The sequence below is a fragment of the Phyllostomus hastatus genome, unplaced genomic scaffold (genome assembly GCF_019186645.2).
Source record: "Phyllostomus hastatus isolate PE091 unplaced genomic scaffold, TTU_PhHast_1.1 phas_contig_147, whole genome shotgun sequence".
Taxonomy (NCBI): domain Eukaryota; kingdom Metazoa; phylum Chordata; class Mammalia; order Chiroptera; family Phyllostomidae; genus Phyllostomus; species Phyllostomus hastatus.
Genome location: NW_025333603.1, coordinates 7,202,257 through 7,224,293, shown reverse-complemented (window position 1 = coordinate 7,224,293; position 22,037 = coordinate 7,202,257). Strand labels below are relative to the sequence as shown.

At 39.0% G+C, this 22,037-nt stretch overlaps 1 protein-coding gene across 1 annotated transcript in view; it reads left to right on the top strand.

The window, feature by feature from the left end:
* Positions 1–207: 207 nt before the first annotated feature.
* The window catches only part of RNF11 (ring finger protein 11), a 47,100-nt gene continuing 25,270 nt past the window's right edge, over positions 208–22,037 (top strand). Inside the window, exon 1 of the mRNA XM_045858394.1 lies at positions 208–806. Coding sequence (XP_045714350.1) covers positions 684–806 — 123 coding nt within the window. The 5' untranslated portion in view covers positions 208–683. The remainder of the gene's footprint in view (positions 807–22,037) is intronic.

Sequence of the window (22,037 nt, the reverse complement as noted above, 5' to 3'; positions counted from 1 at the left end):
CCGGAAACTTTAGAGAGGTTTCGGAGTCAGGTACCGAACCAACAAGCTGCGCAGACACAGACGCAGCTCCAAGAACAGCTGACTGAGGCGTGGTGGGGGGGTGGGGGTACGTAGGGGGGTCGCAGCCGGAGCTGCTCACGCCTCCTGGCGCCGGGGGCGGGACCAGAGCACGCACGGCGGCGTGACGCGAGGCCGCAGCTGGCCTCGTTTTGGCCGCTGCCGCCGCTTTGAGGCGGAGTAGGATGAGGCCCGCGGCAGCGGCTCCGGCGTCTGCAAGGGCAGCAGCAGCTGAGGCAGCAGCTGAGGCAGCGGCGACGGCCGCGCCCCCCCCTCCTGACCTGGATTAGACCCAGCAGCTCCGTGGCCGCCGCCGCCCCGCGGGGGGGCGGGGTGGGGAAGTGTTTCGTCTCCCCGCCCGCCCCCCCCCCACCACATCGCTGCCTCGCAGGAGGCTACTGCCGCGACCCCAGCGGAGCCCGCGGCCCAGCCTTGAGCCCCCACCCCCGGGGGCTGGCATGAGCGGCCCTTTGGCGGCACCCGGGGGCGGGGGAGCTGCTGCCGCCTGAGCCCGGGCCTGCCGTCCGACCCCACCTCGCTGACCGAGGCTGACCGCGGAGCTCAAGAAAGACCCCGCCACTGCTTTCTCCCCCTACCCCGCAGATCACAAACCCTAGCCCTGGAAGATGGGGAACTGCCTCAAATCCCCCACTTCGGATGACATCTCCCTGCTTCACGAGTCTCAGTCTGACCGGGCTAGTTTTGGCGAGGGGACGGAGCCGGATCAGGAGCCTCCGCCGCCATATCAGGTAGGGGAGGGTGTATGTTGGAGAAGACGGGGTGCGAGTTAGAGGCACCTCCGGCCCAGATTGAGGGGGCCTCAAAGCTGTCACTAGCCCTGGCCTCTGCAAGGCCTGGCCTGCGGGGGCGGGGGGCGGCGCGTTGACCCCCTTAGGGCTAGATCTGAGGGAGATTGCTCTCCACTCCCAGGATTGGGGGCATCCTTCACCTCTTAAGCACGGTGTGGTGATGGTACTCCGTCCTTGAATTCTTGGATCTGAGTATGTGATTGTGTATATCCTCATGGCTAGGGGCTGGTGGTTCGCTTGTGGAGTTGGGAGTGACATTTTCCTGCCTTTATGTCTGAGTCGTGGGGTCTGAGCTGTGAGGTTTGGAGATGATTTTCTTATCTCACAGCTAACTGGATTATGGTTTCTGGATGGGTGTTTGCTCCCCGCCCCATTTATGTTTTCATGTTCGATCATACTCTTTTCCCTCCCTCATCTCCCCCTTCCCTGTTTGTATTAACTGGACCTGGTGTTCATTTTTTCTACTTGGAAGAAGATCTTCAAGTGGTGATTTTAGTCCCATCATGTCAAGAGTTAGTTGTTTAAAAAAAGAGAGTGTTACTTGTTTATATATTTATATATTAATTTTTAAACTCCTTCTTTACTCCACCCCATGACACACCTTTTAAACGCTCTGACTTAATAAAACTTGATTGTCTTGAACTTTGGAAACCTTTAAACCTGACTTTAGAAATATCTTCTGTTACTCGTGTTTCTCACTTTGTATCAAAGAGTTCCTCCTGAATAGTTTCATTGCTTTTTGTACAGCAATCAGCATACCCAGATGTGTCTACACAATTAATACAGAGATATCAGCCCTCTTGAGAAAACTTAAGAAACATGGATGTTATAATCTGTAATATGTACAAACCTTTCCTCTCCTTCTTCAGTTTTGACTGATGTTAGTTAAAAACTTTTTTTCCAGAAGGGCTTGCATAGTTAAGTGGCTTCATTTTTTTCCTGAGGGTGTTCAGTTTTCTAATTGGGCAGCCTCCTTTGTTGTTTCATGGTGACATCATTATCTAGTGTTATTCTTTTCTCATTCCTGTGTAAACTAGTGTCTCATGACACCAGAAAAACCTGATCACACAAGCTGGTTTTCTGGATAAAACCCTTCAGTGGCTTTTCCTAAATACCAGTAAAGTCTAATGTTGATTGTGGCATACAGAAGCCTCCATGATTTATCTCAGTTCTGTATTCCAGGTTTACCACATATACTACCAGCCTGTTCATACCTCTGTGGCTTTGCTTCAGTTGCTCCTTCTGCTTGGAGCCCTTCCCCCAAGGTCGGCCAGGTGAACATATAATCCTCTTTGAGGACTCAGCTCTGCTGTCTCCTCATTCCCCTCCCTCCCATCCTGAACCCATCAGTCCCTTGTTTGTGTCCCCCTGTACCCTCTCCATTTCCATAAACAGCACAGAGAACACCTCGAGTGTTAATATCCTTGTTTAGTTAGATGTATGTGTCATGCTTGAGGCATTTCCCTCCTCCCACAGTGTAAACTGCATGCAAGTAGGGACCCTGTGTCTGTCTCCAGTTTGTTCTTGTATCCCCCAGCATCTGGCTCATAGTAGATACTCAGTAACTGTGGGGTAAATGAAGACTATAAGCCCTGAGAACATGATATATGTCCCCAATGCTTTGTGCAATTTCTGGCACAAAAAAAAACACTTAAAAATTGAATGAACTAACAAATATGAATTCAGTAATATGTTTTGTAAGTTTACACATCCATTTCTTTCAAACAAAGTCACAGGGGAAGTCTCTTTAAAAAAATCCAAGCTAAATCTGTATGTCTTTCTCAATCTTTGAAGCAAGTAAATTGTTTATATTTTACTTTCTGTTTCCCTCAAGATACTGTAAGGCTATGTATTTGCTTATTTCAGTTTTATCAGCAAGTTTTTTGTAGGGGTGTGAATTTTTGTTTCAAAATCTCCTTTCATGTTCTCAGTCCCTTTCCAGGCAAATTAAGTTTGACTTATTACCCTTTTTCTCTTATCCTTTATGATAACATAGTGTTGAGAGTTTTATTTGCCTTTTCCAGGAAGACTAGATGATAATGAGAGGATTTTTGCATCATGAAGGAACATTTCTTTGAAACATGTTATTTTTGACTGTAGGAGTTTTTTGTGGTTCACCTTCTTGAAATGAATGGCCCAGATGCTGATATGCAAATTTGGTGGCAATTGAAAGGAAATAATTTCTTTGAAAAATGGGAACATAAAAAGAGAAACTTTGTTAGAAAAAAAAATTGATTGCCCTGAAGGAAATAAGATTTTTAGGAATGGTTTATTTAGATGACCTGAGAAACACCAATCCAAGATAAATTATTTATATTTTCAATGGACAGAAGTAACTTATTTTTTTCATTAAATAGTACATAATTAACAGAATTACAAAATTTTGGCTAATTTCTTTAAATAGTCTCAGCTGCAGTAGGCTTAAAAATTTTTTTATGAAGGAAATAGCTTATTATAAGGGAACACACGTATTTTTCTGTAGTGAGTAGTTAAGAGATTTTTGTGTTTGTGTTGCACAATGTAAATATATGCCAAGAACTCGATATTGTGAACTTGTTTGTAAATTCTAGTTATTTCCTGTTAGCAGGATCTGACAGATCTTTTATTTTGGTTAAAAGTAAGCACTGCACCATTACAGTCAAAGTTTATAGGAAGTACATATTTCTCTCCTGGGTTTCTTTAGCAGTCTCCTAACCAGTCTCTTCTGTTCTTAAAACTCAGCAGCCAGAGTGATTCTTGTAAAACATCATGACACCCTGCTCAACCTTCTATGGATCCCCATTTCATTCAACATGAAAGCCAAATTCCTTACAGTGCCTCATAAACCCTATATAATCTTTACCCTCTGCCCCACGCACATGTCTCTCGACACCTGCACTGCCCTCCCCACTGCTGGCTTCCCTTTAACCTTTCTGGTTTCCTAGTTGCTAGGATATTCCAGGACCTTTGCCCTGGTTTCTGTGCCTGGAGTGCTCTTACCCCAGGTATCTGGTGGCTGACTCCCTCACCGTCTTCAAGTCTTTACTCAAAAGACACCTTAAACCTTCTCTGACCACCCTATTTAAAATTGCAACCTGCCACAACATCCTGGAATTCTTCCCTACTCTATTCTGTTTTGTCCCCATGGCATTTATCACTTTATGATATACTATCCTTACTTACGTTTGTTTATTATCTGTCTCCTCCCACTAAGTGGTAAACTCCCCAAGGAAAGGGGATTTTATTAAAAATTGTTTTACAAGTACCTAGAATAGGACCTGGCACACATTAGGCACTCAATTGTTGGTTGAATGAATGTATTTCTTTTGAATGAACTTATGTGTTTATTTTGAGTCAAGTGCATTTTGAATGTCTTATAAGAAATATGTGTATTCATAGTGCCTTTTCCCCTTTATTATGGATCATTTTTAAAGAATCAATTTTAAAAATCAAATCTCAATAATACTGAATATAGGAATTAGTTTACAATAATTATAATGTAGATTTTTTTCACCCTGTATATATTCTATAACAAAACATTTGTTTTATGAGAAAGTACTTTAATCCTTGTCCTTAAAAATTGCAGGGAAGAAGTTACAGCTTTTCTTGAATTTAAAGGTAAAAATAAAGAAATTTGACATGCCCTCTATTCTGTCTTTCCTGAGTGTTTAGGAATAATATAAAGGAAGTTGGCCCATCCAGGATAGTCTCAGAGGGGTTGGGTAAGTCATTGGAAGAGTAGGGAATGAAGGTCTTTAGGAAGAAAGGGCCTGGTTGGTAGCCCAGGGCCCAAAGATGTGAACTGGTTGAGGTACCACTGTCACTCTAAGAGCCTCTTTGTCATATGCTAATTCAAGAGTGGCATTCTGTTAAAAGAGCTTAATACTGCCTTGGTCAGGTGGCTCAGTTGGTTGAGCATCGTTGTCCCATAAACCAAAAGGATACTGAATAATAGTCCCCAGTCAGGGCAGGGAAGGGAGACAACCAATCTACATTTCTCTCTCACATCCATGTTTATCTCTCTCCCTTATTCTGTCTCTAAAAGCAATGAATAAAAAGATGTCCTTGGATGAGGATAAAAAAATTTTTTTAAATATGCTTGATATTTTTAAAGCAAATAAAATCAATTACCGTGAATACAGCAGTGAGTGCAAATGTAGCTCTGGTTTTAGAGTCTGATGGATCCAAATTCAAATTCTGTTTATCACTTACACATAAAATATGAAAAGAGTTTATTAGGTTATGTTGTGTTTTGAAGAGCTTCTTTTACAAGAAACAAATCATAGCATTTTGGATATTTCAAATTGTGACTGAGTAAAGCTTTCTTCAAGATACTTTTTTTTAAAAAAGGCTTCATCTCCTATAGAACTCATTAAAAGCAACACTGCAACTTTAAAAATCTAGACTATAATATAATAAAATGCTTATTTTTAAGCATTCAGAGCTGTAATATATTAGTATCTTGTTTTCCTGATACCTTTATGAAGTTGAATTCAAGTAATTGAAGTGTTTGGGTTTTTTTTTTCTAGGTTTTAGTGTTTTGGTGGAAATGGTAGCCCAGCACTCAAAATGTATTTAACATATCTTGGACTTAATGAACAAATTATATAATTAAAGAAATGCCCTATGTATGAAATTTTAACCTTCCCCTCTTGAAGTCCTGCCTTTTCATTGAGGTTCAGAATAACTTCAACCTCCTTAATAAAGCCTTCCCTGACCACTTTTTCCCCTCTGACTCCTGATTTTGTTTGTATGATTTATCTGGAAATCACATATTGCCTTAAAAATTAGATCTGGTGCTTTAACAATTACTATTTTTTCAGATTACAAATTCCTTAAAAATTAGAATGATGAAAGGTTTTAAATTTACTAGGTGGAGTGGAATGGTACCTCACTCATTGGAGACACCCAGTGATTAATGTAGAACTATGCCATCTCCCTCTTATACTGTTACCATCACATTTGAGGTCTTCATTACCTCCCACAGTAACCTAGTTGACATCTCTCCTCCCCATTCATTTCATTCCTTGCTGCTAGACAAATTCTATCCAGATCAGATCCCTTGCCTCTTAATCTATAATGATTCTTCATGACTCATCATTGAAGATGTCTGTTTTAGATCTCTGTCAAAGTCATAATCTGTCTCCTTTTATACTTCTCCAGATTTTTGAGTCTGACTCTAGTAAGACTGAACAGTTTGCTGTAATCTGTATATGCCTTCTGTTTTCCATCCTCTGCCTTTGCTCATTCCATTCCCATTGCCAGGAATGCTCTTCTCTTAATTTCCAATGTAAATCCTAGCTTTCAAGGTCCAGCTAAAATGCCATGAATCTTTTTCTGATCTCCCCCAATATGAATGACTTCTTAATCTGAACTCCTTGAGGAATTCATTTACCATTCTCAGAACACTTCATTTACTGTTCTTAGGACACTTTCTTTAAGCTTCCTATTCGAGTTTAATTATAACAACGTTACATCTCCTCTACTAGAGTCCCAAGTCTGATGATTCATCTTTGCTTGCTAGAACTATGCTTTTCACATAGGCACTCAAATACTTGAGTAAATGGGAAATTCAGTTACTGTTTTTCTGTAAGAGTGTGAAGTTTTATGCTTGTTTGCTTCTGTATAAATTGTTCCCAGAATCATGTGCTTTAATGTTTGGCCTTTGTACTTTAAAGCATTCTGCTAGTTTTTCTCTCCCACATTAACTATTTTTATCTGACTGTATTCAGTTTTGCCCTGTCACTTCTAATTTATCAAGTGCATGAGGTTTGAGAAAGTTAATCTTTCCATATCTTTTTCATTTGAGTTTGGTTTGTTTTCTATGTAGCTCAGCTTGCCCTGATTTTTTTTTAATAAATAAGCAAAGATTATTTGTTTGCTTACTTACTTATAATTTTTGTTGCAGGGGTTTTGTTTGTTTACGCCCCATCTCCCACTCTGGATGTCCTTTAATTAAGGCTGATTCTTTGCCATTAAGAATGTATGCACCTTTAAGACTAGGGCAGTCTGTGTCACTTTAATTCTGTAGCTAATTATAGGGTAACTTGAGAAGATGGGGTAACAAGTTACTTGGTACACAAGATCCAAAAACTTGACTTTCTTAAAATCTTTTTTAGTTAATACTTTCTAGAAACCTTTATATTTTATTATAAAATCCAGATCTTTTAAAATCATAATACTTTAGAATGGGATCCTTTTTTAAAAGGTCTTAATTTTACTTAGTTTCCTTTAAACAGAAAAATTGTCAGAGAATGGCTGCTATAGGTTCCCCATGACTCTTTTAAAATTCAACTTGCATCCTTTCTTCCTGCCTTCTGTCTTTATTATGTCTCAGCCAAGTTAAAATCTGGAAATGAGGAGGGGAAAGAGGATAATTGTAAATACAGTTGGAGTTAAATGTCATATTTCTTTGTCATCTTGTCTCAAGCCCTTTTTGAATATAATTACCTTCTGTGTATTATCTTCCTTCAAACAAAGAGTTATTTCTGTCATTTACTCAAGTAGGTTATTTAAAAAATAGGCTTTAACAAATGTCCAGAAATTGATTCCTTACCAGTAATTTTTAATAATAAATTTTAAGTATGTTTTACTAGTTATACTATTATAGTTGTCCCATTTTTTAATCTCCCCTTTGCCACCCTCCTCCCAGTACCCCCGTTCCCTCCAGCAATCCCCCCCCACCCCCCGTTTCATATCCATGGGTCATACATATAAGTTCTTTGGCTTTTCCATTTCCTATACTATTCTTAACCTCCCCCGTCTATTTTGTGCCTACCATTTACACTTTTATTCCTTGCACCTTTTCTCCCATTCTCTGTCTTCCCCCTCCATGTGATTTCCATTTTTATGATTCTGTTTCCGTTCTAGTTGTTTGCTTAGGTGTTGTTGTTGTTGTTGTTGTTGTTGTTGAGGTTCAGTTGTTTATAGTTGTGAGTTCGTTGTCATTTTACTGTTCATAGTTTTGAACTTCTTTTTCTTAGATAAGTCCCTTTAACATGTCATATAATAAGGTGATGATGAACTCCTAACTTTAGCTTGTCTAGGAAGTACTTTATCTGCCCTTCCATTCCAAATGATAGCTTTGCTGGATAGAGTAATCTTGGATATAGGCCCTTGCTTTTAGTGACTTTGAATACTTCTTGCCAGCTTCTTCTTGCCTGAAAAGTTTCTTTTGAGAAATCAGCTTGTAGTCTTATAGGAACTCCTTTGTAGCTAACTCTTTTCTCTTGCTGCTTTTAAGATTCTCCCCTTATCTTTAATCTTTGGCAGTTTAATTACGATGTGTCTTGGTGTGGTCCTCTTTGGTTCCAACTTGTTTGGGACTCTGAGATTCCTGGACTTGTATGTCTCTTTCTTCTCCAGATTGGGGAAGTTTTCTTTCATTATTTTTTCAAATAAGTTTTCAATTTTTTACTCTTCCTGTTCTCCTTCTGGCACCCCTATGATTCAGATGTTGGTACATTTAAAATTGTCCCAGAGGTTCCTAAGCCTTTCCTCTTTGTTTTGAATTTTGTTTCTTCTTTCTGTTCCAGTTGAATGCTTATTTCTTCTTTTAATTCCAAATCGTGGATTTGAGTCCAGGTTTCCTTCCCTTCACTGTTGGTTCCTGGTATATTTTTCTTTATTTCACTTTGTATAACCTTCTCTTCTTCCTTTATTTTTCAGCCATATTCAATCATTTCTGTGAGCATCCTGATTACCAGTGTTTTGAACTCTGTACCTGATAGGTTGGCAATCTCCTTGTCACTTAGTTCTTTTTATGGAGATTTGATTTGTTCTTTAATTTGGGCCATATTTCTTTGTCTCCTCAATTTGTTGTCACCCTGTTAGTTGTAAGGAGTGGAGCCTTAGGTATTCACCAGAGTGGGGCAGTCTGCTTCGTGGAGTTGTAGCACTCTATGTGGGAGGGGGTCAGAGAGGGAACAGTGCCGCTTGCTCAGCTTTTGCCCTGCTTTAAGTCACTTCCCTCCGGTTCCCACAAGAGAATGATGCCCTTCCAGGTCCTGCCCTGGTGCTGATTTCTGAGTGGGTAGGTTTGTGTACATTTTATGGACCCCTGGGTCCCTCAAATGGATTCTCCTGAGAGACTGGCAGTTTCTTCCCCTGCTGCAGCCCCCACTTGTTTTTGCAGTTAAGGTTACCAGGCTTTATTTGCCGAGCACTGGAACCCTGGGTTGTATGTTCTGTCCTGGGCTGGGATTACTTGCTCACCAGTTGATCCTCGTAGTTTTTATCTATATTATCTGTATGCAATTGTGGTATTGCCTGGTCTACCAGCCACTGCCTCACCATGTGTCCTCTCTACCCCAACTGTCTCTGCCCCTCCTACAATTCTGGATGAATATTTCTTCTTTAACACCTTGGTTGTCTGACTTTCATACAGTTCAATTTTCTGAGAGTTCTAGTTTTTGTTTTTAAATTGGTGCTTGTCCTTCTTTTGGTTGTGTGAGGAGGCGAAGTGTATCTACCTATGCCTCCATCTTGGCCAGAAATCTAATAATGAATTTAACAAACACTTACAATATTGCTAACATGCCCAGAATCCAGGATTTTTGCAATTGTGATATAAATGAAATTAAGAGTAAGATGGTAAAGATACTAAAGAATCACAGTAAGTAGAAAATGAGTGAAAAATGTAAGGAAAAGCTGGTTGTAGACAACCAAAGTGTGTGTTTTTAATGGCAGAAGAGATTGCTATGTGCAATCAGGAAGTAAAGTGATAAGAGCAGAACTAATTTTCTGCTCTTGGAGAAGCTGCGTGACCTTTTCATTTTGACATTCAGTTTGGCTTTATGGTATGTTACTTTTGAAGTCTTAAGAGTTCCTTTATTTTATCTAATTAAGAATACTTTGCCCTGGCCCGGTAGCTCTTTGGTTAGAGCCCCATCCCAGTACATGAAATATTTGATCCCTGGTCAAGGCACATACAAGAATCAACCAATGAATTCATAAATAAGTAGAAAACAAATAGATGTTTATCTCTCCCTCTTTTTCTCTCTCTCTCTCTCTAAAAATAATCATTCAATTAAAAAAAGAATACTTGGAGTTTAGTTTAATGTAAATGCACATACAAGGTCTGTCTGAAAAAAGTCCAGTCATTGTTAATGTAATGAGAAAGGTTTGCATGATGTCAGTGTAACCTGGCAACCAAAGAGAGTGGACTGGAATGCGCATGCATGAACAATGACGACTTCACTGTACTAGTCTCTGAGGGCAGTAGATGCCATTGAATGAGCATGTGTACTGTGTGGCTGACACATTCAAAATGACTGAGTGAGTAGAGCAATGAATCTGCATCAGAGTTTGCATTAAGCTTGAACATTCCTCTGTGGAAACTATTCACATGATTCAGAAGGTCACAGTTATGGGCAACTGGTGATTGGCAGCTTCATCACAACAACACTCCTGCTTATGCCTCACATCTTATGCAGAGTTATTGTGCGAAACATCAAAGCGCCCAGGTTACTCAGCCCCACTACAGCCCACATTTGGCGCCATGTGACTTCTGGTTTCCCAAAATTAAAAGCACCTTTGAAAGGGAAGAGATTTCATACCATCAATGAGATTCAGGAAAACATGACGGGGTAGGTGATAGTGATTGGAAGAACTGTGAGGTCCCAAGGAGCCTACTTGAAGAAGATCGAGGTGTCATCGTCCTATATACAATGTTTCTTGTATCTTCTTCAATAAGTGCCTCTATTTTTCATATTATATGGCTGGATACCTTCTGGACAGACCTCGTCATATACCTAGCTTTTAATTAAATAGCCAACCTGGAGTGTGCTCCCAGGGGCCATTTGAGTAATTATCTTGTTACTTAACCCAGAGAACATACAGTAAAGTAACTAAGGGATCCAAAAGTGTGAAAAAGAAAGCAGTTGTCCAGATATATTTGTTTCTAAGTTTCTTTAAATTTTCTGAATTTCTTAAGAGGCAGAATGACTTTAAGAAGAGTGAGACTTTTATAACTGACCCAACTAGTTAAAATTACACATAATTTTGTATAACCCTTTAATTCTTATATTTGGGGGCAGGGGGAGAAACAGTTTACTATAAACTGAGTAGCAAGGCTTTAAGGATGAAAAACAGGACCTTGATACCTGTTTTCTGTCCGTCAGGATGTGTTAGGCACCAAGAGGAAAGGAGAAATGAGTCCTTTACTCATGAGGAGCTGCCATTTTAGTTAAGGGAACAAGATTAATGTATATACATGAAGCATTTTTTAGTTTAGTATGAAATAGTATATAATCAAGTATTACATTGTTTGATGTAGACTTTGAAGTTGGGGGATTGAGTTATGATAAGGCAGTGACTCACAAATTTACTTTTTAAGTTCTGAAGACTTCAAATGAAGTTTATGTGTGATAAAAATTAATAAAAGCAAAAGAGCTATCCTTATTAAACTATGAGTTGGAGAACTTGAAGCCAAAAGAATAATGACTAGGTTGTGAGCATGAATTTAAAGGGAGTCATATAATCTCAGACAGTTAAAGTATAATATACAGGAGTGGGCAAAAGCAGGTTTACCATTGTAATACAAATAAATACTACAACAATTCATAAACAATACAAGAATAAACTATTTTATGTACTCACAACTGTAAACCTTCTTTTGCCAACCCCATATATGTTTGTGTAAAACTTTTTATTGTTTGTATATAATAAACAGTATATTTTTAAGTGTATCTTTCTTAACTATATAGCCTAATGAACTTTTACATAGTAGAACCACTATTAAGACATAGCCTATTTCCACCCCCCAAAAGACTCCCTCATATTTCATCCAATAGTCAGTACCTTTTCCCCAAAGGTAACCACTATTTTGACCTCTTATAACCATGGTTTTGTTATAAGAGGTCAAAATAGTGGTTACTATTTTGTTTTGCTTAGCTTTGAAGTTAAATAGAATAATTTGTTCAGCATTGTGAAATTAATTTGTGTTCTTATATGTATGTGATAGTTCGTACATTTTCATTGCTGTACAGTATTCAATAGCAAGTATATATTTAGTTTTTCCTATAACATTTTATTACAGTAATTTTCAAAATACAGAGAAGTTGACAGAATTGTTTGGGTACCTATATTCCTACCACTTAGACTCTACAGTTAACATTTTTGCCATATTTGTTTTTACACATAGACATCCCTCTATCAATCCATCCTCTTTTTTGATGCATTTCAAAATAAGTTGCCAAATAGTTTTCCAAAGTGGTTTCACCAAGTTACACGCCTATCAGCAATGTGTGAGAGTTCTATTTGCACTACATCCTTACCAGTACCTGATACTGTTGGTCTTATTTTAGACATTTTGATAAGTGTGTAGAAGTATTTTATTGTGGTTTTAATTTGCACTTCCCCAATGAGAAATTCATCCCAGTACACATACTAATATGTGTTTTTTGTGGCTGGCCTCTTTCCCTCAGCATAACATTTTCAAGATTCGTCTGTTATAGCATGTATCAGGACTTCATTCCTTTTTGTTGTGAAATATTCCATTTGGTGCATCTACCTCATTTTGTTTAGCCATTCATCAGTTGGTGAACATTGTGTTTCCACTTTTTGGCTTTTATGAATGCTGCTGTGAACATTTGTATACAAGTTTTTATACAGATGTGTTTTTATTTCTCTTGGTTATATACCTACTAGTGGAATTACTGTGTCATATAATTCTATGTTTAACCTTCTGAGGAACTGTCAAACGGTTTCCAAAGCACTTGTACCACTTTACATACCCACCAACCGAGGTCAAGGGTTCAGTTTCTGCATGTTCCTGCCAAAATTTACTATCTTTTTTTAATTATTATTTTATAACTATCTTAGTGACTATAAAGTATCTCATTGTGATTTTGACTGCATTTCACTAAAGGCTAATAACATTGAACATCTTTTCATGTTCTTATTGGCCATTCGTATATCATCTTTGGAGAAGTATATGCAGATCATTTGCCCATTTTTAATTGAGTTGTCCATTATTGAGCTGTAAGGGTTCTTTATATATTCTAGTCCCTTGTCAGATACATGATTTGCAAAAGTTTTCTACCATTTTGTGGGTTATCTTTTCACTTTCTTGATAGTGTTATTTGAAGCACAAAAGTTATTAGTTCTAGTGAAATTTATTTTATTTTTTTCTTTTGTCACTTTATTTTTTATTTTTATTTTAAAGAAAGGCATACTGCCATGCACAGTACCTCATCTAAATGTGTCTGGAGTCTTGGACGTTTGACTACCCTACATTCTCCTACAATGTACCTTAAGAGTTTGTTTGGAGGTTCTAGCAGGGGAATGCAACTACTCCTATACCCTTCACTGAAGACTGGTCCTCTCCTCTAGTAGGGAAGGTTGTCTTCTTTGACCAAGTGTGCAGCTTTGGGAGGGATGCACATGGATTGATGAAAGAGGAAGGGGATGCCAGCCTAGCCAGCCATATCTGCTGAATCAACCCCTGCGATCAATGGGGTGACAGATGTTGCAGCCAGATCATCCTCACATCCTCTTTTGTGCTTTAGCTTTTGGTACAGTGTCTAAGTTTTGCCTAAGATGACAAAGATTTACTCCTATGTTTTCTTCTAAGTTATTTTTAGCTTGTACAGTTAGGTATATGATCCATTTGGAGTTAATTTTGGTGTCTAGTATAGGAAGCCTCAAATTTAATCTTTTGTGTGTGACTATCCTGTTGTTACAGCACCATTTGTTTTTTTCTTTGTTAAAAAAATTTTTAATTATATTTTATTGATCATTTTATTGTCTTCTGACTATTTCAGTTGTCCCAGTTTTTCCCTCTTTGGCCCCCTTTATCCAGTATTACACATTCCCTCAGGTAATCGCCACACCATTGTTCATGTCCATGGGTCATACCTATAAATTCTTTGGCTATTCCATTTCCTATACTATTCTTGACTTCCCCATGATTATTCTTTAACTACCAATTTGTACTTCTTAATCTCCTCCCCTCTTCAGCCATTCCCCATACCCCACTCCTACCTAGAAACCAGCAAAACACTCTCCATATCTATGATTCTGACATCTCTCTTCTTGTTAGCTTGATTTGTTTTTTAGATTCAATTGTTGATAGATTGGTGCTATTTTTTTCTATTTTATTCATAGTCTTGGTCTTTTTTCTCAAATAAGTTCTTTTAACATTTCTTATAATAATGGTTTGGTGGTAATAAACTCCTTTAGTTTTTTTCTTGTCTGGGAAGATTTTTATCTGCCCTTCAATCCTAAATGATATCTTTGCTGGGTAGAGCAATCTTGGTTGTAGGACCCTTCTGTTCATGCCTTGGAATATTTTTTGCCAACCCCTTGTAGCCTATAAAGTTTCTTTTAAGAAATCAGCTGACAGTCTTATCTGAACTCCCCTGTAGGTAACTAACTGCTTTTCTCTTGCTGCATTTAAGATTCTCTCTTTATCTTTAACCCTTGGTCTTTTAATTATGATGTATCTTGGAGTGGGCCTCTTTGCATCCATCTTGTTTGGGACTCTCTGTGCTTCCTGAACTTGTGTATCTATTTCCTAGTTTTCTTTCATTATTTTTCAAACAGACTTCCAGTTTATTGCTCTTCTACATCTGGTACCCCTATAATGTGAGTGTTGGAACACTTGAAGTTGTCCCAGATGCTGCTTACACTACCCTCATTTTGGGTTCTGGTCATTTTGGGACTTGTTCTTTTTTCTTCTTGTTCTGATGGGTTGTTTTTTGTTTCCTTATGTTCCAAGTCATTGATTTGATTCTCGGCTTCATCTACTATTTCCTTACAAATTATTCTTTATTTCAATTAGTGTATCCTTTGTTTCTGACAGGATCTTTTTTGTGCTGTTGAGGTCCTCATTAAGTTCCTTGAGCGTCCTTGTAATCATTGTTTCCAACTGTGCATCTGATAGATTGCTTATCTCCATTTTGTTTAGTTCTTTTTCTGGAGTTTTGATCTGTTCTTTTATTTGGGCCATGTCTCTTGGTCTTCTCATTTTGGTAGCCTCCCTATGTTTGTTTCTATGTATTAGGTAGAGCTGCTATGACTGCCTGTCTTGGTAGTGTGGCCTAATACAGTAGGTGTTTTGTGGGGTCCAGTGGTACAACCTCCCCTATCACCCAAGCTGGGTACTCAAGGTGAGACCTTTGTGTGGGCTGAGTACACCTTCCTCTTGTAATTGAGCTTTGATTGCTGTTGGCAGGTCAATGGGAGAGATTTACCCAGGTCAGTCAGCTACAGGGACTGGCTGTGACCACACACCACTAACTTCTGCCCTCTGTGGAGGATCATCTGTGCAGGGGCAGGGTGGTGGTGCTCTGATGTGGTTGTAGCTGTCCACTGGATGCATAGGCTCTGGGGTTTTCCAGGTGATGCAGGCAAGGTCAGCCCCAACCTGTGTTCTGTCCTAGGCCACCCTGCATGAACTATAAAGCAATCTGACATGGCTGCCACTGTGCTGGACTTGGAGATTCCCAGGAGAAGCCAAGCTGTGATCCTAGGCTGGCTGCTGCTAGTGCTGGGCCTGGGGCCATTTAGCTAGAGGTACAGGGCCCCGGGGGTTCACTGAGGCTTACTGTTGCTTGTTGGAGAAGATTTAGGAAGTTGTGAAGCATGAGGCAATACCAACCATTCATATGGAAAAGTCACTGTTAACAGCTTGATTGGACTTGTAGGTTGGGTGGGATGGAGTCTCAGGGTATCTCCAGGGTGGGGCAAACAGTATTAATATTAGCCAGGTTGATGGAATCTCAGATATGGCATCTGCCTCCAGGCTGTGTGGGCTCTATATGGTGGAGGGATCAGAAAAGGGACAAAGGCCTCTGCCTGCCTTTCTCTCTGGGAGAAAGCTATTCCCCAACTCTCACCTGGATGCCAGATACTTCTTTTCCTCCCTGTATGCCTCTGATGTCTTTCAATTCGCCAGCCCAGGGCTGGAGCTTAGAAGGAGTGAGTCTGAATAAGTTTTTGTGTGTGCTCTTTAAGAGGAACTGCTTGGGACTCCAGAACTTTCTTCCACCAACTCAATCCCTGATGGTTTTGCAGCCAGAAGTTACTAGGACCTATCTTTCTGGCACTGGAACCATGAGCTTTGGGACCCTGTGTTGGGCTAGGACTCCTCACTCCCGAGGTATCCCTTCTGAATTTTTATCCACCACACATGGATGTGGGACCATCTCTGCCCCTCCTGCCAGTCTGGATGGATGTAGATTCTTTAACTCTGTAGTTGTTGGACTTCCATTCAACTCGATTTCTGGCGGTTCTGAGTGATGGTTCTGTAGTTTGGTTGTAATTTTGATGTGGTTGTACGAGGAGTCAAGCCATGTTTACCTATTCTCCCATCTTGAGTAGAAGTCCCTACAGCACCATTTGTTGAAACAAGTGTTATTTCCCCATTGTCTTGGCATTCATGCCCAAAATCAGTTGTCTGTAAGGGTTTATTTCTGGACACTTCAGTTATGTTCCATTGATCTTTATATTTATTCTTAATGCTAGTACTACCCTAGCTTTCTGGTAAGTTTAAAGTACAGAAAATGTGAATTGCCAACTTTGTTATTTTCAACATTGTTTTCACTACTCTTAGTTTCTTGTAATTCCTTATGAATTTTAGGATCAGCTGTTAATTTATGCAAATAAGCCAGCTGGGATTTTCATAGGGTTGCATTTGGGTCGCATAGAGTCACAATATTTATTTATTTTTTGAGAGAGAGGGGAAGGGAGTGGAATAGGGAGAGAAACATTGATGTATGTGAGATACATTGATCAGTTGCCTCTCACACCCCCTCAACTTGGAGACCTGACCTGCAAACCCAGGCATGTACCCAAACTGGTGACCTTTTGGATTGCAGGCCATCACTCAATCCACTGAGCCACACTGGCTACCGGTAATTTTTTTTTTAAGGTTTTAGAGTGACGGGAAGTGAGTTAGAAAGAAAGGTTGAGAAACATCTATGTGTGAGAGAAACATCGATTGGCTGCCTCTTGTTCGCCCCAGCTGTGGGCCTGGCCCTCAAGCCAGACATGTGCCTTGACTGGGAATTGATCAGATGACCTTTCAGTTTGCAGGATGACACCCAGCCCACTGAGCCATACCAGTTAGGGCTTGAATTTTTTTAATGAACCCATATTGAAACATCATTATCATCCAAACTTGATAAGTTTACATTACAGTTTTATTCTTTTACTCTTTGGTATTGCATATACTGTATAAGTTTGGACAATGTATAATGACATGGTTCCATCATAATAGCATCATATATTCTACTATTTCCATAATTTTGCCTCTATTAGAATGACATAATAGAGTCATACAGTATGTAGCCTTTTCATCTGCCTTCTTTCACTTAGTACAATAATACACATTTAAGTTTCCTTTAGTAATATGCAGTTGAGGTTACTCCATTTCTTTTCATGGCTTGATAGCTCATTTCTTTTTAGCACCAGATGGTATTTCTTTGTCTGGATGTATCACATTTTATCTATTCACCTAATAAAGAACATGTTGGTTGCTTCTAGGTTTTGGCAATTATAAATAAAGCTGCTAAAAACATCGATGTGCAGGTTTGGGTGGACATAAGTTTTTATCTACTTTGGGTAAATAGCAAAAAACACAATTGCTAGACCACACTTCGCAAGAATATGTTTAGCTTTGTAAGAAACCACCAAACTGTCTTCCACAGTGGCTGTGCTGTTTTGCATTCCCAATGGCAGGGAGTGAGTTCCTGTTGTTCCACACCCTAAATAGCATTTGATGTTGCCAGTGTTTTGGATTTTCACTATTCTAATAGGTATATAGAGTGGTATTTTTTTGTTTGTTTTAATTTTTAATTCCCAGTGTTTCTAAGTGTGACACGTCGTCCCCCCCCCCCCACCCCCACCACACTTTAGGTGGGATAGGATGGCAAGTGGTTAATGGGGTTGGACATTTCCATTCCCCCAGAATGGAAGGCTAGAGCCAGCTGGATTTGAGTGTTACCCTTTCCTTGGGTTAGGGTCTGATAAAATCACAGATGGCTGGCTCTGGCAAGATAGTTTCCCTTAAGGGCAGGCTTTATTAGAATAGAATGCTCTTGGTGTATATCAAAATGATTCCTTTTCTCCTCCCCCTTTTGGAAGCACATTTTTCTTTGGTGTTTACTGTGAGACCCTGGTAGAGCTCTTGGAGATAAAATTTACAAAAGTGTGAGGTCCCTCTGGAGTTTTTAACTCAGACTTGTCCTCTCTGAGCCCCCAGCAGTCCATTAATTACTGTTTAAGTTTTCCTACCCCAGCATGGATTCTGCTCATGGTTTCTGCTCTGGTAAGTTGTGATTTTTCTGTATCCAACTGTCTTTCTCTTTAATTTTTGGATCAGTAATCTGCACTGTGACCTCACTTCTCTGACTGATCTAAGAAGAGTTGTTGATTTTTCAGTGTGTTGAGCTTTTAAAAAAATTTTATGGCAGAATGGCAATTCAAAGATTCCTTATGGGCCAGACCAGAAACCAGTTCTTGATTTTCATAATAATTCTGTGAAAGTATTTATTGTTATTCCCATATAATAAATGAAGAAAGAGGATTTGCAGTAGAATTGTGCATCTTATGAGAATTGAGTTTTAGACAGTAGAGGTAATTGTATAGTGTGGCAGAAGAGTTGTAGAAGAATAAAAGTAGGTATGATATACTAGATTTGGCTCAAAGGCAGTCGTGGGAACCTAGGAGTCCATTTCTGGTAGAGTGAATCTGTCAGGAAAATGGAGTATTGGAATGAAGTGGTTTATACAGTGATAACTGAGGCAATGAGATAATTGAGTAATTGAGCTAACTTCCTTTATAATGAAGTGGGTTGTCTAAAAATATTTCATACATCATATAATCATAGGTTTATTGCACAACAGTGTTCTGCTAAACTGACAAAACTGCCCCTGTATATAACATCTATTTTTTCATTTGAAGATAAACAGAGCTGCTACTCAGCAAAATGCTGAAGTTAGCCAAGTATGTTTTTGGTGTTCCCATGTCCTTTCTTCTATTCTCAGTAGGTGACTCATTCCCCTTTTACCTTTTTTTTCTTCCTTTTGTAGGCAGGGCTCCCTGTCTAACCTTACTCTCCCAAATCAAAATAAAATACAGTATATCTATCATTAATTGCCTTTAAGGCACCAATTTCTGTCTATTAATTAAGGTTAATGGTGGTACAGCAGGTCCTCGAATAACATTGTTTCCTTCAGTGTGGTTTCATTATATAATTAATGAAGGGCAGGGAGGATTCTTGGCTTGGGCTACTGTCTTTGTAGAGTTGGCATATTCTCACTTCTGCATGGTTTTCTCCAGGTACTCCAGTTTCCTCCCACATTCCAGAGATGTGCACTTGGGGTGAATTGGTGTGTCTCAGGCGTCCCGTCTGAGTGAGTGTGAGTGTGCCCCGTGATGGAAGGGCATCCTGTCCAGGGTGGGTTCCCTCCTTATGTCCTGAGTGGCCGGGATGGACTCTGTCCACCTTCAACCTGAAACCAAGATAAGTGGATTGGAAAAGAATTATCTTATTTGTTTTTATTAATCTTTTTTAAATGTATGAATAGCTCACATTTATTCAGTTTTTAATATCAGAGGTGTTTTGGGTCTTTATTTAGAAGTTTGGAAATGTTTTTGTGACCAAAAATATGCCATAGGAACTTAATTCTTATTTATATCCATTTGCCTATGGTAAAATTGTGGGGGTTTTTTAAACACATATTTTTTTTAAGATTTTACTTATTTATTTTTAAAGAGAGGGGGAGGGGTGAGAAAGGGAGGGAGAGAAATATCAATGTATGGTTGTCTCTCGCAGGTCCCCAGTAGGGGACCTGGGCCACAACCCAGGTATGTGCCCTGACTGTGAATCCAACTAACCAGTGACCCTTTGGTTTCCAGGCCAGTGCTCAACTCACTGAACCACACCAGGCAGGGCTAAAAATTTTTTTTTAAGATTGTATTTATTTATTTTTAGAGAGGGAAGGAAAGGAGAAAGAGAGAGAGAGAGAAACATCAATGTGCAGTTGCTGGGGGTCATAGCCTGCAACCCAGGCATGTACCCTGACTGGGAATTGAACCTGTGACACTTTGGTTTGCAGCCTGCACTCGATCCACTGAGCTACACCAGCCAGGGCGATAAAAAATTTTTTTTTAATACTACATTATTTCATTTAAAGTTGCAGCATCCCAGAACCTACTGGCAACATCATGGAGTGCATGTATTTTATTTAGCATTTTCTCTACTGGTCATTTGTATCCTAGTTTCTTGCCTTTTACTGTGATAGTTTTTAAAATGTAGAAAGTAACATTAGTAGATTTGGAGGTAAGAGAGCCCTAAAGTCATAGGTACTGATAAGTAGTCCACTCGGTGATGGAGGAGCAACAATGTCCAAAAAATCAGGACTCTCAAATAAAAGTAAAAAAGGAGGAAGGGGTATTAAAATCAGAGAATCTAATGGATCTAATTATACAAAGTACAACTATAATTAAATTTAAGTGAAAATTTCCAAGTTTAAACAGGATTTATTTTGGATTAAAAAAATGTCTAAAATCTAAATTTTTACAATCCCTTTGCCAACATTTTTGGTTCCAATATACTACCTTTGGTAACATTTGCTTACTAAGACTGATTCTTAACTGGACCCTTTTCCAAACTTCACAATACCCTTCATTCTCAATTCTCCTGTAAATTACTGAAATACTGACTTCTGAGCAGATTTTTTAATCTCAATTTTATTGTTTCAATATTATTAGATTAGTTATTACATTGTGGAAGTAATAGAGTCTTGGATTATGTAGGGCTATTTATGTTATTGGGATGTCTGTTTTTTTAATTCTTATACCTGGTTTTAATCTTTCTCATTGTCTTTTCTCACTGTCAGATGGTTCTCCATCTGCTGTTAATGTGTCTGCCCTTGCAGTACCTCTTCTAAAATTCTGCATATTGGACAATCAGATAATCAAACTTGTCATAATATTCTCTACCTGCTGCCAATAGAGATCCAAAAGGCAATACCTATGAGTAAAGAAATAGTTTTATTTGTGAATAAACTATTTGGGGATTTCATACACAGGCATCTTGTTTTTCTTTTTAAGTTAAACAAAATTATTTTGGAAGTTTCCTTGGCACAAATTTGCTTAAGTAAATAAAGTCAATCTTAGCAGGAAATCCACATGTATGTGAGAGTAGAAAAAGATAAAGGAAAGGAACCTTTTTAATATTGAGGTAAGCTTATCAGTGTTTAATTTTTCACATACCACCGCCGCGCCCCCCCCCCCCCCCCGCCGACACACACACACTGTTTTCTTATCTGGATTGATTGATTGATATAGAGGTGAAGGGAGGAAGAAAGAAAGGGAGAAAAACATCAATGTGTGAGAGAAATACTGATTGGTTGCCTCTTGAATGCCCCGAACCCATGCATGTACCGTGACTTGGATCAAACCAGCAACTTTTAGGTTTGTAGGACAACACCCAACCCACTGAGCCATGGAAGTCAGGGCTCAAGATGCTTTTTACTTATTCCTTAAAACATACTTTATTAGCTAGGACTCCGTATAAGATCTAAATTCTTAAACTTAATGTAATTTTTAGGTTGATAAATACTTAACCTTTAGGTCCACAGATCTCTATAGGGTCAGGGATAGAACCTCATTTCACTATAACCGATTTCCTTGGTAATCTTGTGTATTCATTCAAAACCAATATCCTAGAAGGGGTCCATAATTTTCATCAGATTACCAAAGGGTTCTGTGCCACAGTGAAGGTTAAGAATACCTCAGAGGTAGTCTCTGAGTTGCAGGCCATGAGCTAATATCACTGCTGCCAGAAACCACAAAGCCTTTGGGGTTTGAGCCACAGAGTTCTGATGAAGGCGTGTGGTACAGGAATTCAGTTAAATTTTTGCTGTTGCAACACTATTGGGTAAATTGTCAGACCTCATTTAAGATTAGGTAGCATAAAATGGGGTCATTTTTAAGTGGCTGAAATTCTGAAATCTATTGAGAAAATAAACTTGAAGTATAATTTCTTAGTCATTGTTGAAAAAATTTTGTATCACAATCTCAAAATATTGCTAACTTTCATTTTTTAAAACTCAAAATAAAAAATACATTTACACCATTCTTCAGTCTATAAAAGTAGAAACAAGTTTCATACATCTCTATATTCTGTTTTTTAAAACCTCCTAGCTGTGACCTTCTAAGTGATTTCACAACCCACAGTAG